The sequence below is a fragment of the Lotus japonicus genome, chromosome 4 (genome assembly GCF_012489685.1).
Source record: "Lotus japonicus ecotype B-129 chromosome 4, LjGifu_v1.2".
Classification (NCBI taxonomy): domain Eukaryota; kingdom Viridiplantae; phylum Streptophyta; class Magnoliopsida; order Fabales; family Fabaceae; genus Lotus; species Lotus japonicus.
The window spans coordinates 59,736-76,530 of NC_080044.1; the positions used below are offsets into that span (position 1 = coordinate 59,736).

General features: G+C 34.8%; 1 protein-coding gene across 4 annotated transcripts; it reads right to left on the reverse strand.

The window, feature by feature from the left end:
• Window positions 1–818: 818 nt before the first annotated feature.
• On the reverse strand, window positions 819–7,909 carry LOC130716012 (protein FAR1-RELATED SEQUENCE 9). 4 transcript variants are annotated; one of them, XM_057566188.1, is made up of 4 exons: window positions 7,759–7,909; window positions 5,057–5,225; window positions 3,444–4,924; window positions 819–1,250 (listed from the first exon to the last, which is right to left on the reverse strand). In XM_057566188.1, the coding sequence occupies exons 3-4, from the start codon at window positions 4,917–4,919 to the stop codon at window positions 1,083–1,085; spliced, it is 1,644 nt and encodes a 547-aa protein (XP_057422171.1). In that variant the 5' UTR covers window positions 4,920–4,924; window positions 5,057–5,225; window positions 7,759–7,909; the 3' UTR covers window positions 819–1,082. The 4 variants fall into 4 exon arrangements, with proteins under 4 accessions (XP_057422171.1, XP_057422168.1, XP_057422170.1 ...); XM_057566185.1 differs by having other exon boundaries at window positions 3,444–4,932; XM_057566187.1 differs by having other exon boundaries at window positions 3,444–4,932; window positions 5,057–5,220; window positions 7,759–7,907.
• Between the last annotated feature and the right edge of the window lie 8,886 nt (window positions 7,910–16,795).

Consider the following 16,795-nt stretch of genomic DNA (forward strand, 5'->3'; position numbering starts at 1 on the left):
AAACCGGCAAACCCCACCATTGGAAGTCAAAAGGGGGTGGTGTACAGTAGCCGGACCCCATTTGGTGGCATACATGTCACAGTTAAATGCAGGTTTGTCAAACTCGATTTTCTAACTATCAGTCTGACAGAAAGAACAGGTAGCACATGAGAACTGCAGATGCACACCGTAATAAATATTTTTGATATGAAGAATTTCCTATATCAGAAACCGAGTCAATTTTAGTAACTGAAAATGTATAGACAGTACAGAAAGAAAAAGCGGTCAGCTTCCCGGCTGTAGTCTGTAGAGGATCTCTCCTAGCCCAAGCACTAAAGCTTCAAAAAAACAAAACCTAGTGAGTCTCCCATGTAAACCCCCTTCTCTTTTTACATCAGAATTTCCCTCTTCTCTTGTGTCAAAAATCAAATCCTCAAATGAGAATTAGAAAAACTGAATCAAGAAGAGAGGTTGGAGAATAGTTAGGGAGAGATATTTCACCTTTGATCAAGAGAGAAGGGCAGAAGGTCTGATGGAGAAAAAGCCCCAGAGAGAAGAGATCAAGAAATCAGAGAGAGAGAGAGAGAGAGAGAGAGAGAGAACACGTGTTAGAGAAAAGACCTAGAAAAAAATCAACCAGCCGTATACATGGTAATGATGGTGAATGTTATAACTTACTAACAATGCATTACTTCACTAAACAAAATAGCAGTATATAGTATATACACATCCTAAATCAATAAAGATCATGTAAAACCCATACAAAAGGATACAATAAAATATTTGTAACTTACTATGAAAAAGAGAAGAAAATTAACACATTTAAAAGCATGTAAGGATTGTAGCATATAAAGATCCTTAAATTTTACTTCCATTCGCTGTTAGCATGCCAAACAAATCAATTATACAATTTCTTATAGATAATAACTTATCACGAAGACAAGAAACTGAAATATTCAGTCAGATTATAGCTTCAGAAAAGAGATAATCACGATTATTAAATATAAACTCTAACCATGACAGGAAACGCAAAGGTTATTAATATAAGCTAATTGGAACCAAAATGGACAGTCAGCACACCTTAAACGGAACAATCAAAGCAGTCACTCTTTCAAACTAAGTCTTGCATTTTGGACCTTCACTGATAGCTTTAACTTCTGTTCTTCCATATCCCTCAGCACAGCCAGCAAGTTTGCCCTATAGACTTCACATCGCTGATTTGTAATCTCTAACTCCCCAGTCAACTCTTGGATTTTCTTTTGCTTATCTGCCTGTGAAAAGGATCCAAAGGGAAACTTTTGACTTATAATGTGTATATTGTGTATTATCAAACATAAAGCCACATACAAAATGAGGTTCTTAGTTCTTACAGTACCGTGCACAAAGGGACATACACGTAATTTTGGTTCCACAATTCTATTAAATTATTGGTAAAAGTGAAACTATATATTTATAGCACAAGCATAATGTGAAAAGGCTCAACAACATAAGCACAAATATGAGGTCACATTAACTAGGATGTCTTTTATTTAAGTATGATATATTTTATTAATTGTAAATAGGTAGCATAATCATTGTAAATAGGGTAGCAATGATATTGTACATTTATTGCTCCTATTATATATAATGAACTCCGTTGTGTAGTTGAAACACACAAATTCACCAAATATCTATTGTCTCTTCTCATTTAACATGGTATCAGAGTCTAACCTGGATCCGTTAGGGGAGACCCCCCGTATATGTGGTACCCTTAGATATTCATTCCTTTGCATATCCCACGCTCCAGATGTCCGGCCTTAGGCGTGAGAGGGTGTGTTGAGTAGTCTTGTATTGACTAGAGATGGCCATGATAGCCCTTATATATGGGAAGGCAATCCTCAACTCTTGAGCTAGTCTTTTGGTACAGTTGGGTCTCCCAAAAAGTTTGCACCAATAGACAGTGGGTCTATCAGGAAAGCACGGATTATGATTACGGTTTCCTCTTATTAGACTCTTGATACAGAGTGAGGCTGATCACTCAATTTTTTATAGAAACTCAGGTGCTGCGTGTATTTACTTGATTGTGTATGTGGATGACATTATCATTACAAACATTGATCATCATGGAATCACACAAGTAAAACAACACCTTTGTCATCACTTCTAGATAAAAGACATTGGTAGACTTCATTATTTCTTGCGCATAAAGGAGGCACAATCCAAACAAGGGATTGTGATTTCACAGAGAAAGCATGCTAAGGATATTTTGGAAGAGACAGGATTGTTAAAAGCCAACCTAGTTGACACTCCTATGGATCCCAATGCCAAACTTGTGCCAGCTCAAGGGAAGCTGCTCTCAGATCCAGAGAAATATAAGAGATTAGTTGGAAAATTGAATTACCTCACTGTTACTCGCCCAGATATTTCATTCTCTGTTAGTGTGGTGAGTCAATTTCTTAATTCTCCTATTAACTGTTTAACTTGATTAACTGACAGCACAATTGATATGTACCAGCAAGTGAATGAGAAAAAAAATATATTATAATTCAAGAATAGAAATTGTTAGGATCCGAAAATCCTAACGTGGTGAAACGGAAGAGAAAAATATGATAAAGGATAATATTTTTGTATTTTCTGAATAAGAGTCTAATATTATTGAAATAATAAGGATAAATAAAAGACACAACAGGCTGGCTCCTCCAAAAGGGTTGGTTCCCTTACAAAATCAAATACTTAATCCATGTTTCTAACCTAAGGAGGGTACTCTTATTTATAATAAACTAATCCTAATAAGATAACTTAACCTCTAAGAAATAAAGAATATATCTTAAGTCTTAACCAAAATAAAAGATAACATCCTAAAATACAATATTAGTTCCTAAAACAAAAGATAGAATCCTAAATTAAAATAAATTAAATCCTAATATAATTAATCCTAACAGAAATGAACTAAAGTTACTGGTTATTCGAGAGAACCAGACACCAGTACTCCCCCTAGAATTCCCTGATTACAATCTAGATACCCTCCTATTCCCCACTCCCTATTTTTCTTAGTCTCTCATATCTAACTAACTCCCTAACTAATTAACTCTGAAACAATCATTAACAGCTACCTATCACCAATGATCATTCTATCCTATTAATTGTCGGGCCCAAAAGACTTTGACATTTTAGGCCCTTTTCTTCTAGTTTACACTTTCCATTCAACCTTTGTATTAGTCCCTTCACTGTAAAAGAACAAAATGAATGATCTCGGGGTGCCCAGCTTATCTATTTTAGAAGGGGAGAAAACTCCTTTCTTACAACTTTTTTGCCTTGACACGCAAACACTAGAATACACTAATAGTATAGTTCCTTGAATGCAGGTCATTGTTGACTTCATCAAGCAAAGACTCTGTTTCATGATTTCTCTGGTGAGAGTCCAACTTACCATTATGTTTACGAATTACGATCTAAGAAAAGATCACAAGTTCAAAGAAACTAACCACAGATTGATAGCTAGGAAAAACTTCATCTCCTGCAAGCAACTCGCCCCTTTCTCCATTGGCTATTGTAGCCCCTTCTATTGCTCCAGTACTCTGAATTCTTAAGGCAGAAACCTTCTTAGCAGCTTCTTGCAAAGATCTCATTGCAACATGATAGGTTTGGATCGATTTTGCACCTTCTTCCACATATTTAATTGCTTCTTGACGCAGATTGTTGTAGCGAACTGTTACAGACTCTCGAGTACTACTAGGCAATTCAGATGCATGTCCATCTAACAACACACCAGTTTTTGCATTCCTTGTCCATCGTTTCAACACATACTGAGATGGAAGCGTAAGCACATTTTTAGCCCTGAAGACTGCTAATACATGCCTACAAATGATTCCTGAATATTCAAACATCTGGCAGCTGCAACTAGCTTTCATCTCAAAAGAATTGAATGTGACAACATGAGATTTTCTGTTTTCCCCAAATTTGGCAACTCGATAAGTAGTGGTAGTTCCCGAATCATCAATTTTTGTAGCAGGATTTGCAAGTGTCTCTACTAACTCCTCTTGGAATTTCATGAATATCCTTCTAGTATAAAGACTTGCAGCTTGTTTTTCCATTGGAGATGGTGTTTTTAAAACTGGGCTGCTATTGGTAGTTTCATAATCTGCTTTTAATTCTCTTTCATGCCAAGTTGATACTGCTTTCTCATATTGTCTAACCAATACCTGTGAAGTGGTAGATGCATTTACATATCCATCAAAGAAAAGGTTCAAACACTTATTTCCCTCCTTTAAAGATACCTCCCCGAAGAAAGTGTCCTGCAGGTAGACAGGGACCCAATGTTGTCGTGCATTGTACATTGACTGAAGCCACTCATTATCCATGACATGGTATCTTTCCAAGAGTGAGTACCAACAAGACTCAAACTCATCAATGGTCTCACTCTCAAGAAGACATTCCCGGAACTCAGTTTCAAAAGCAGGATGTGACTGACATAGATGAGCCAGTTTGCCTCGGGTTTCTCGGAATATGCCCCATTTACAGAACCGAAGGCGAGTTGGAGGGAAAACTAGGCCAACAGCAACTTGTATGAATGGGTCCAAATCTGTTGTAATGGAAACAGGGTGGCGTCCAGACATGGCATGGAGCCAAGTCCTGAATAACCATACAAATGAGGACTCAGATTCATTCGCAATCAATGCACAACCAAATAACACAGGTTGCCCATGATGATTAACCCCAGTGAAAGAGGCAAATGGAACTCGATACTGGTTAGTCCTATAGGTTGTGTCAAATATAACGGCATCCCCAAAATAAGAGTAGTTCATCCTAGATGTTGCATCAGCCCAAAATATATTCCCACCCGAGTGATCACTGTCACCCTGGACTGCATAAAAGAAAACAGGATTCTCTGCCTGCATGCGCTTCAGATAGTCCAAAACATGACCCCCGCTTTTAAGGGCACGCTGTCTAGTGCTATTCATATGTGCTGTAGATCTAAAAATAAATTGACATCAGGATTAAACAAAAAATTGGTGGATTGAAAGGTTACTGAGACAACCTACGTATATTTTAAAATAAAATCCATAAACTTATGCTGACAAGGTTTAGAATTTCAAACCCAAAATTAAATGGCAAAGATTCTTCGACCCAGCTTTGTTTAATCCTGGTTAGTGGTGGCCGTGCTTTGTCCTACCATTAGCATTGATGTGGTGATGAATTATTCTTGATGCAGTTTAAGTTCAGTCTCATGCAACAAGCCTTGAGAAATTTGAAGGTCCGAGCCTTTCCTTCAAAATGAATTATTAGTCTAGAATCAGCAGAGCATGCAACATTAATGACTCAATTGATGACAATAACCATGGAAAAAACAATATAAAATACTTAATGGAATTTGGGTACAGGGTGAGAATAGATAATGTATATAAAATTGGCATACTCTCAATTTTCGAGGTACAACACATATTTAAGGAATATGACAAAACTTGTCTAAAATGACAGAGAGAGAGAAAACCAAAAGTTAACAGCAATTGTTTGGGGATGCAAACTTGAACTAGCACTGCATGTATTTTAATAATATAGTTATATGCACTGGTGTAACTGATCATGCAGTTGGAAATCTCATGATAAAGAAAATCATTCATACAATTAAAATAGTTCATACAGCTGACATTTGATGATGGTAAAACTGGGGCTGGTTCTGGTTTTATTGCTGGATGAGCTGGTCATATGAACCCATACCAGAAACACAATTTGGAAAACTAAGAGGCCTTAATCCAATAGCTATGAGACAATTTAATACTCATGTGAATCAATCACCCCTTTAGGGAAAACACAATGATATTGGGAAAAAACTAAAATGCACATATGAATTGCCCATCCAGGATTTCTATTCACATTTCATACAGTTTGGGCCTTGGGGATTTTACCTTTTGTGTGCAAGAAACTGTTTAATGTTTGAACCAGCTAGCTGTTTAACGACTATAGCATATTCTTGTGTACTGTTCTTATGTTGCCAACTTGTTTGAGTTGTTTCTAGAGGCTAAGGTTATATATGTATAGAGTACTTACTGTTGTAATGTAACAGAAACATGTAATTGGAGCCAGGTCTGTGAGTCCTCAACAGAACTTTTAAGGATCTGATTGTTTTAAAGTTTAGTAGAATCAAGTTTAGTAAACTTCAGTTTATGATAATTAAATTTGGTAGAATGAAGTTTGAGAGAATGAACTTGTGTTTGGAAATGATATTGTAAAAGTTAGTTTAAAAATTTTATTTTTGTTCTGATAGTAAGATAGAATTGCTTTTGATGTGAAAATATAGATATATTTTGTGGGTCTCACACGAATGAAGTCTTCTAAGCAGGAAGTACAAAATTATAATGTCTATTAAACGTAAATTAAGTCATATTTGTAATTGTACTTTAATCTAACAGAAAAAGCAACCCAAACACAATTCCCGTCAAACCAAATTAGTTTTAACACCCAAACGGTTAACTATTTTCAACTAAAACTACAAAACAAAAAAATGCCTTGATTTGTTGGGAGTTGGTTAAAACTCCAGTTATACACCTGTAATCTGTTACAGTTGTTATTGAATGTAATAGAACTGTTATCTTACTCTAGAAGCTTGTATACTTTATATAGACTGATGCAATACAGAGATCTGCATGTAATATCATTTCAATCAGAAGTTTCTCTGATTTTCTCTGGTCTCAATCTCTTACTCTACTTTTCTCTCACCTTCTCAAAAATTCTCAAACCCTAATAGAAGTGCTCTTATGATTCATGTTCACCTTCTCATGTTCACCTTCTCATTAAACCTAAACTGATTAATGTGTGATCTGATGTTCTTTTTTATCAACATTTGTCCAGGACTAAAAAAAGAGGATTTTATTTTTCAGGGACTATTTTAGATTCTGGTGTATAAGTCAAGGACCCAAAACATATTTAACCCAAAAATGTAAGAATAAGTTTGTACTTAGCAACCAATATTTAGTATAGGCTGTCTTCTGTTTTTATGTGCCCTGCCAAAGTCAACTTTGTTTCTGCACCACAGTACCTACTTATCTTTATAAAATATAAATTTTAATAAGTTTCAATCAGCGTAAACTGATTAATGTTATCTGATGTTCTTTTTTATCAACATTTGCCATCAATAATGTGATGCCATTTTATCACAAGTTCAGAAAATGGCACTTGGATACCTATTCTAGAAATAAAACCTCCAGGTTAATCATGGCACCAAAAGCTGCATCAATCTGATAAGAAAATTATCTAACTCATTAAAAAAAAATATGTGCAGCAAGGGAGAGGCCATTACGTACATACCAGGCATGACATTTCAACTAACCAGGCATCTAAACTTAAGTTCACTCTTCTATGACCCTAAAAAAATTAACAACAGTAATACTAACAAACAAATATCAGAATTTCAACTTACAGTACTAGAAACGCGGCAGGCAACAGAGCACCATTCAGAGGGAATTTTTCAATTATCTACGGGGTATACTATGCAAATTGAATGATTGAAGAGTAAACCACTGACCTGGGGGTCTTAGCCCCAAATTCCCAAGGATCCAACACCACATGCAAACTAAGCCAAACAGGAAAAGGGAGAAAAACCGAAAATCTAACCAAGATTAAAAACAACAGCGACAAAAAAAAAAGACAAAGCTTCAATCTTTGAGGTTTTTAGGCCAGGAGAGCACCCAAAACCTCAAGTCCCAATTCCCAAAGCAAAAACATACAAAGAATTGCATATAAGGAAGTAACTACTAACTAGCTAATTAAAGCCCTAATTGCTAGAACAACTCCCCCTTCTACCTCAGTGTAGATCGCGCGGCGCCTCAAGGAAGGGATAAGGTCTTCCTCTCCATCTAGCTCTTCTTTCACTACAAGAACAAAACAACCAAATCAGCAAGGAGGTTGAGCACAAAATTTGAAGAACAATGACGAAGAGAGAGAAAACTAAAATCATTTCAATATTTAAATCTTTCAAAAAACTTATAATATAATAATTCATAAATTAAAAACAATTTCAAAAAAAAAATTAAAAACATTAATTTTATTATTTATCAAGCTTTTTTATTGTACGAATCACTTCATATAAATTTAAGAATTTACACAAATATCCATTTGTTTTCCTCCAAATCATAAAAAAAAATATTATTTTAATTAAATAAAAAGAAAGAGTAAAATACACTCACCCCCCTCAAGGTTTGCAAGAATGACACTCCACCCCATTATTTTTTAAAATCTACACTCCACCCCATTTTTTATAAAGGCAAAATTTAGTGACGAAAACAAATTCGTCACTAATAAAAAAAATTACTAATTAGTTAAAATTTAAATAAATTAAATGCATATACACTATCATACATCAATTTATGAAAATAATTTTACTGAATTAAATTTAAAAAATACCATCCACTCTGTCTGTTAAGTCCACGTCTCATCTATCTCCAAATCATATTTCTCATCACAAACGGTCACCACCAAACATTTGCTTCCTTTAACACGACGACAACCATCCCAGAATGTGAAACCCCATGGCACCACCATGCCTCAAAGTTTTGTTGCGACCTGAACCCCAGAACGTGAATCGCACATCCTCAAAGCTACTTGTTCAACTACTTGTTGTGAACTTCACCCCTTTAAGTTGTGAGCGAACGCTTTGTTGGATAAGATGTTGTTGGATTTTGTTAAAAACGGTGCTCCACCGCGTCGTTGGGTTCTAATAACCTCTGATCCACTTCATATTTCTTAATTTTGTTTCTCTATTTTCTTCACTCATTTGTGTTACTTTTTAGGTCTACAATCCAATTTTAAAAATTGGAGGTATAAATAGATTATTTTGATTAAAATTGAATTATTACCAAATATGAAAACACAAGCATGTTTCACTATGTTCGAGATATGGTTTGTCAACCGGTCATGTGTGCTATTGCAGAATTTGCATTGTGAATTTACGGATGAAGAACGCGATTGAGAGAATGAGGAGGACTGTGATGTTTTTATTTTTATATTTATTGGATTATATTGAAAATATTTTTTGAAATTATTGATTAACAATTTAAATAATAACTAATTAGTAATGAAGAATATTTTTCGTCACTAAATTTGCCTCTATATAAAATGGGGTGGGGTGTAGATTTTAGATAAGAATGGAGTGGAGTGTTATTCTAACAAAACTTGAGGGGGTGAGTGTACTTTACTCAAAAAGAAATGAAGTGTTTGTCTTATGTGGCATAGCATAAGTTGACCTCAATGTAAAACAATTTTACACTAATTGTGTATTAAAATTAGGGTCCCGCTATGGTGGAGCCCTATTTTTCGGACTCCAATTTTGGAGCTCGTTTTTTACCTGCTATCACCCTTCGCTTTTTTTTAAAATAAAAAATAATTATAAAATTGTAATAAACGGTTTAAGTTAATAAAAATTTAATCTTCTTCATCTTCTTCCCTAACAACTCAAATTCAGAAATTCATTCATTCATTCTCATGATTCACCTTATCATCTTCTTAATCAGTTTCAAACATAGATCTTCTTCTTTATCAGATTCAAACACAGATTTTGGCCTTAGAAGAAGAAAGGTTCAACCTTTTGAGGCTTGAGATCCAAAATGCAGCGGCGGCGTGCGATTTGAAACAAGGGAGAGTGTGGTGGTGGCCCGGGTGGAGAGCGAGCGGCCGGAGGGGATGGTGGGGAGGAAAGAGAGGGCGGTAGCGGCGGAGGAAAGAGAGGGTAGGAGTGGTGGTTTAAGTGGAGAGGGAGCGATCTCCATGTTTTTCTTCTCCCTCTTCTTGTAATCAACAGAATAAGCAAGTCTGATGCTTGGCTTTTAATATCTCTTGTTGGGTTTGCTCATAATCAAAATGCCACTTATTGGTTAACAATGATTTGGCTTTTGATGATTTATGAGCGGCGGAGGTTGAACAAAAAGGGATCCAACCTTCCAGAAGAATGGCTTTTGATGGGTATTCTACGATTTGAAAAAAGAAGAAATTTCATGGTTGAGTCATGAGTGAGATAAATTGAGTTGTGAATGAGGATGAACAAAGTAAAATGAAAAAGTAGATCTGGAGATGGACTCTTGAATGGGTAGTTTATGGGCAGTTGAATGAGGTTGGTGAGATCCAGATTTGTATGTTTTTTTAACCCAGATTTATTTTCCTAAATGAAAGAAAGTAGAAAGGTTTTTTTCTGTTATTGGTCGGAGCACCGGAGCCGCCGCGACGGAGGTAAGGCGGTGGATGTGCGATGATGAAATGAGCTTCAGCAACTGATTAATTAAATTAAATTGAGATCTATTCATTAATTAAGTTTTAATGTAAATTAATAATTTTTAGAAAAAAAAATTAAAAAATGAAATTAAGGTTGATCACCGATCAAACACAGCCTCTAATTTTGGAGCCTGAAATCCGAACCCTTAAAATTATTCTCTAAATCTTCCTCTAGTTACAAAAAAAAAGTTGATTATTGACTGTCAAAAGTCATCAATAATGTCTAACTATTGACAGCCGATAATGTTTAATAACTAACAGCCAAAAAACCGTAGGCATTAATCTCGTTGATAATTTCTTCGGCGACTTTTCAAAAATAATCAGTAATTACTAGCATCCCTAGCCAAACAAAAGTGAAAATCTTCTCCAAAAAATTGGCCAGATTTACAAAAAAAGTCAGGCCAACATGAACTTTATTATGTAATGAAGGACTTCATTTTCTTTTTAACATGAAAGACTTCATTTTTTTTTAACTAGACTTCATTTTGATAAATCTTGAATAGTTACGGGAATGATGATAACAATTAACAAGTATATTTTTTTTTCGTAGATAATTAACAAGTATATTCAAAGAATAAATGAGATAGTCAAGTAAAAGTTGTTAGAGAGTCCATAAATATGATTGCTTAACACTATTTTTGTGAGCCCTAAATTGCAAATAAGATTTAAGCAAATTATTCATATTTTACTTAAATGTGGTTTTTTTTATAAGCAGCCCATAGATTTTTTTTTATACCTAATGCTTTAGTTAGAATGAATTGTTAATGAAGGAGAGAAAAAAGTTGTTTTTAATCATAAATCATATGCAATTACACTAAGCAACCAAAGATTTCACCTAAGTATGCTTCAATGGAAAGAAAAAATTAGCAATGTTGCTTAAGGGTGTTTGGAATGTTGTATAATATTAGGCCTAATAATATTAAGTCTGATTGTATTAGGCCTGATAAAATTTTAATACTATACAGCGTTTGGTGACACACTGTATAATTTTTCATTTCGTTTAAATTAATATAAACTTATGTTTTGTGAAATATTGAATAATGATATATATTATAAAAATGAAAATGGTGTTAATGGGTGGTAAAGATGGCTGTGGCGGTCAAGGTGGCTGCGATAATAGCTATGGAGGGTGGTGGTTGTAGAGGTGGCAGTGGTGATGCCAACTTCGCAATCAAACTAAACATCTTCATCTCAATCACAAGCAGTTCAATTAAAAGCATGCAAGACTCAATGACGCTTCTATACTGAGTTACCCTTAACTTCGTGAGTAGTAGTAGTTCAGAGAAGTTGCGAATCTCGTGAACTTTGAGATCTTAGAAAATTATTCGCTTTCGTAAATGCTAATGCTCCAAGATCCTAGCTTCCGCTCTCTAAGACTCAAGAATTTTCACCAAAAACTAACTCACTCACAACTAGTGTTATTTGTTAGTAATGTATAAAAACAAAACTTTGTGTGTGTGTGTGTGTAAATCAATTGCTTCCATGTGTTTCCCCACACAATGCTTAAGAGTGAGGTAACAATGCAATAACTAGAGGTAGACATGCAGAAGCTGGACGTGGAGCTAGATGTACACATGCAAGAAGCAAGAGCTGTAAAGTGATGATTCATGATAGGGTGTGTGTCATCTAAATAGGCAAAAGGATTCAGCATTAAAATTGAAGTGTCATGCTTCAATAGACTTATGACTCACCATGGGAATTGAAGTTTCATGCTTAATGACACTCTGTGACCGTGGTTCTCTGCCACACAAGGGAAAAATTGAAGAAAAAATAATATACTAGTGATGAAGGTGAATATATATGTAATGAGATGATTTTGGTAGTGAATGAATTGTATTCTGTGAATATTATTGATGGGTAAACATCATATTTATACAATTACATGGTTGACTAATAATAAAAGCTAAACAAATCTAATCCTGATTACATGCGAAATTACATCGGTAATTAAATAGAGAATATTCTAATCTAATATTCTATTATATTCTAACACATCCCCGCAGTCGAAGCGGGAGGTTCATTGATGCACTGGAACGAAAATCACCAAAAATGACTCGAGGTAGGCCTGTCGTGAAAATAAACTACTCTTCAAGCGTGAGAGCGGCCGGAGAAAACTTTCAGTGACTTGAAGAGGAGGAACCATCATGGGCGTAAGGAACAACCGTTGGCGTCGGAGAGCCGGGATCAGAGTGCAATCTGCCATAGGATGTAGTAGGGAAAAAATAAAAATAAAAATAAAGTTGGGTTTTTTTTTGCTGATGTCTGGGTGAACCGGATTGGTTCACTGGTATGGGCGAACCAGTTTGGTGAATCCGAGTGACACTGGGCCGCTGGAATCGGTCTGGTTCGCGGGCAAGAGAGAGAAAGGGAGACCTAGGTTTTCCGGGTCGGGTCTTCTTCGCAATCTGGATCTGCTGCACCTGTGGTGTGCGACACGGATCAGAGAGGATTGCAGGTGATGCGGCGGCGCATGCGAAAGAAAAAAAAATAATTTAAAAAACATAAAAATAAAAACTAGGTCATAGGATCGGAACTAGCTTCTGATACCATATTAGGATGTTTAACTCAACTCAAAAACTAGCTCAAGAGTTGAGGTTTGCACAACCATATATAAGCACTTGATTGACCACATCTCTAGCCAATGTGAGACTCTAACACACCCTCTCACGCCCAGGGTTGGCCTTCTGGAGCGTGGAATGAAACGGGTGACCCAAATATGGGAGGTCTCCACAACAAATGGATCTAGGATAAGCTCTGATACCATATTAGGAGGCATGACTCAACCCAAAAGCTAGCTCAAGAGTTGAGGTTTGCACAACCATATATAAGCACTTGATTGGTCATATCTCTAGCCAATGTGGGACTCTAACACACTCTCTCACGCCCAGAGTTGGTCTTCTAGAGCGTGGAATGAAACGGGTGGCCTAAATATGGGAGGTCTACACAACAAATGGATTTAGGATAAGCTCTCATACCATGAAAGAATTGTATTTCGTTAATATTATTGATGGGTAAACACCCTATTTATACAATTGCATGGTTGACTAATAATAAAAGCTAAACAAATTTAAATTTGATTACATGCGTAATTACATTGGTAAATAAATAAAGAATATTCTAATCTAATATTCTATTAGATTCTAACAGGTAGTGTAGGATTTCGCTCATAAAGCTATAGAAAAAATATTAGGAAGATGAATCATCATCTTAAAAATTTTGAGGAACTATATGATATAATTTAAGATCACTTTGAGCAAGTTGAAGTGATCAAGAAACGTTAACAAGTTATATATACATATATAAATCACGTAACTCAAGTTGTTACTTTCTTCTCTTTTTTTTTTCATTTTCTATTCTTCTCACACAAACAGAATTGGTCCCTTATTTTTTTCTTTTTCTTTAAGAAAAATGGATAATAATAATAAGGCTTAATTGCACTTTTGCTCCCTAATCTTTCATTTTTGTGCGATTTACCTCCCTCATCTTTAAAATGAGCGAATTCCCTCCCTCTTCTATTAATATGTGTGATTTAGGCCCTTCCGTTAGTTAGCCGTCCAATTGCTAACGGTGGTTGCTATTTTCACCCCCCTTTTACTAACCACACCCCCTTATCAGAAATAAAAATAAAAAAATAAAAAATAAACGAAATAAATCAAATAAAATTAATAGAAAATAAAAAAAAATTATAAATTAAAAAAAATGAAAAAATATTTTTATAAAAATCAAAGAAAAAATAATAAAATAAATGAAATAAGTTAAATACAATTAATAGAAAATGAAAAAATATTTTTATAAAATCAAAGAAAAAACTGAATTTTTTTTATAAAAATCAAAGAAAAAAATGTTTTTATAAAATCAAAGAAAATAACATATTTTTTTTAATTGAAGATAGAAATTTAAAAATAAAATAAAAGAAGAATTTGTTTCTATTTGCACCACCTACACTAAATTAAAAATAATTATTCTTTTATTTTATTTTTAAATTTCTATCTTCAATTAAAAAAAATATTTTATTTTCTTTGATTTTATAAAAACATTTTTTTCTTTGATTTTTATAAAAATATTTTTTTCAGTTTTTTTTTTTATTTTATAAAAATGTTTTTTCATTTTCTATTATTTGTATTTAACTTATTTCATTTATTTTATTATTTTTTCTTTGATTTTTATAAAAATATTTTTTTTGTTTTTTTTATTTTCTATTAATTGTATTTAATTTATTTCATTTATTTCATTTATTTTTTGGCTTAATTGCACTTTTGCCCCCTGATCTTTCACCTTTGTGCGATTTACCTCCATTTTATTATTATTTTTTTATTTTATTTCTGATATGGGGGTGTGGTTAGTAAAAGGGAGGGTGAAAATAGCAACCGCCGTTAGTAATTGGACGGCTAACTAACGGAAGGGCCTAAATCGCACATATTAATAGAAGAGGGAGGGAATTCGCTCATTTTAAAGATGAGGGAGGTAAATCGCACAAAGGTGAAAGATCAGGGAGCAAAAGTGCAATTATACGATCATAATAATATAACACACAAGGCACAATAGACACATCAACTTAAGCTTAATAGTGTTTATCGCTCTTAAATCAATAAATAACTAGTTAACTAATCGCATAAACTATCCAGATCTTACAGTGGCGGGGGCGGTTGCGGTGGTGGTGGCGGCGTAGGTGGTGGAAGGTAATGGTCAGTGGCGGAGCCCCCGCCCGGCGACCCTGGGCCTTGCCCGGGCTCCCTGGCTTGACTCCTTCTTCAGATGGGGCAGTGCCACAAGTTTGCAGGGGAAAATTTTAGGGCTGCAAGGGCATTTTGTGGCGTCGTTGCAAAGAAGGAGAGGGCAGATCCACCGTGGGGGCTCACGGTGGCCATGATTCTGGCAGCCCCAAGGACGCATGTAGAGGCCATAAGAAAGGTCTGCAAAAGTTGCATGTAGCAAGCCAATTGAAAAGAAAAAGGTTAAAGATAGACATGTCTTGATGATGATGTGCGGCGTTTCAAAACATGATGACATTTAGTAATTTAGGTCATGAAATGTCTAATGGGCCAGCCGTTCAAATGTCTTTTTTGCATTCTTTTTTTCTGCACAAATTAATAGTGTTTGGGCCACTATGTGTCTTGTTGACCTAGTTTTTTTACCCCTTTGGTGTTGCTGTTTATATGGGCTAGGCTCATTCTCTAATGAATCAATCATTGACCAAAAGTAGAAAAAAAAAACCTATATAAGAAAATGATTTAACGGAATGAAATTATTTATGACAAATCAATAATAAAATAAATATTATGAGTATTCTAGTATAATTATTTATGAAAATGATATAATGGATATTTATGACTATATAAGTATTCTAGTATATCGATTCTATCTTAACTTAATTTTTTTTATAAAAAGTTTGTTTTCTTTCCTTCTATCTCATACTCACTTTCTCTCAATTCAAACAACTTTATAAAATCACCTTATTTTCATTATATATTCTTTCATCTTATATTTCTTCAATTAATCTTTCATCTCATTTTCACTCCAATAAAGCTTAATGAAGAGAGGATTAGAAAAATAGTGTTGTTAACATAGTTGTCATTATAACAAACTATTTACGCCGCAACACTGCAGCACCCACAACTGCAATTTAAAACCATGAGTCAGACGTTAGCTGTAGGTAGTAATCTTAGACTTAACTTTGTCCAGGCTCTCAAAAATCCCTGGCTCCGCTACTGGTAACGGTGATGATGGTGGTGGCACTGGTGGGTGGTGATGACAGCGGCAATAGTGATGATGACGACAGTGGTGCCAGTGGTGGTGGCGGGGGCAGCGGTGGTGGTGGAGGGCGGTGGTGGAAAGTGGTGGTAGAAATGATGGAGGGTGGTGTGGTGGAGGGTTGTGGTTGTGGCTTATACATCACACTCTTATCATGCCTTATTCATCATTTTAGTGTATACGAGGGGATTGATGTATGAGCTTATACAATACAATGTTAGCACCAAACAATGGATAAGTCCATAATGTATTGTATAAACTTATATTATCATATCTAATACGCGGTGTGTCAAACGAGCCCTTAAGGTTAAGAACTAGTGTAATTATGAAACCACAAATGTGGATGCTCTTAGCACTCCTCATATTACTTTACAGGCTTAAATATATTTTAATCTCTAACTTTCAAAAGGAATTAAATTGAGTCCCTATAAAAAATTATTTGCAATAAATCCATAAAAAAAAATCAATAAATCTTATTTATGTGTTATCAATTTAGCATAATCATCTCTTCCATGCCTTATGTGTTATCAATTTATACATGTATTTTATTTTAAATATCACATGTTTTTCCTTTTCGCTGTTGTTTTCCTTGAGCCATTTGCATAGCTTCTTGGGAGTAGTTGTAGCGCAAAATACACACATGCATAAATTAGAGTAAGTGCATTATAACAGTTAAGTAATACATGATTGTTAGTTTTAGTATGGAACTAAGGGATCAGTAAGGCTGACCCAACACTAAATATGACCTAAAGCAAATTCTAATGTGGAGCGTTTTTACTTAAAAAATATTTTTTTTATTAAAACTTTTTACGTCAAAATAATTTTT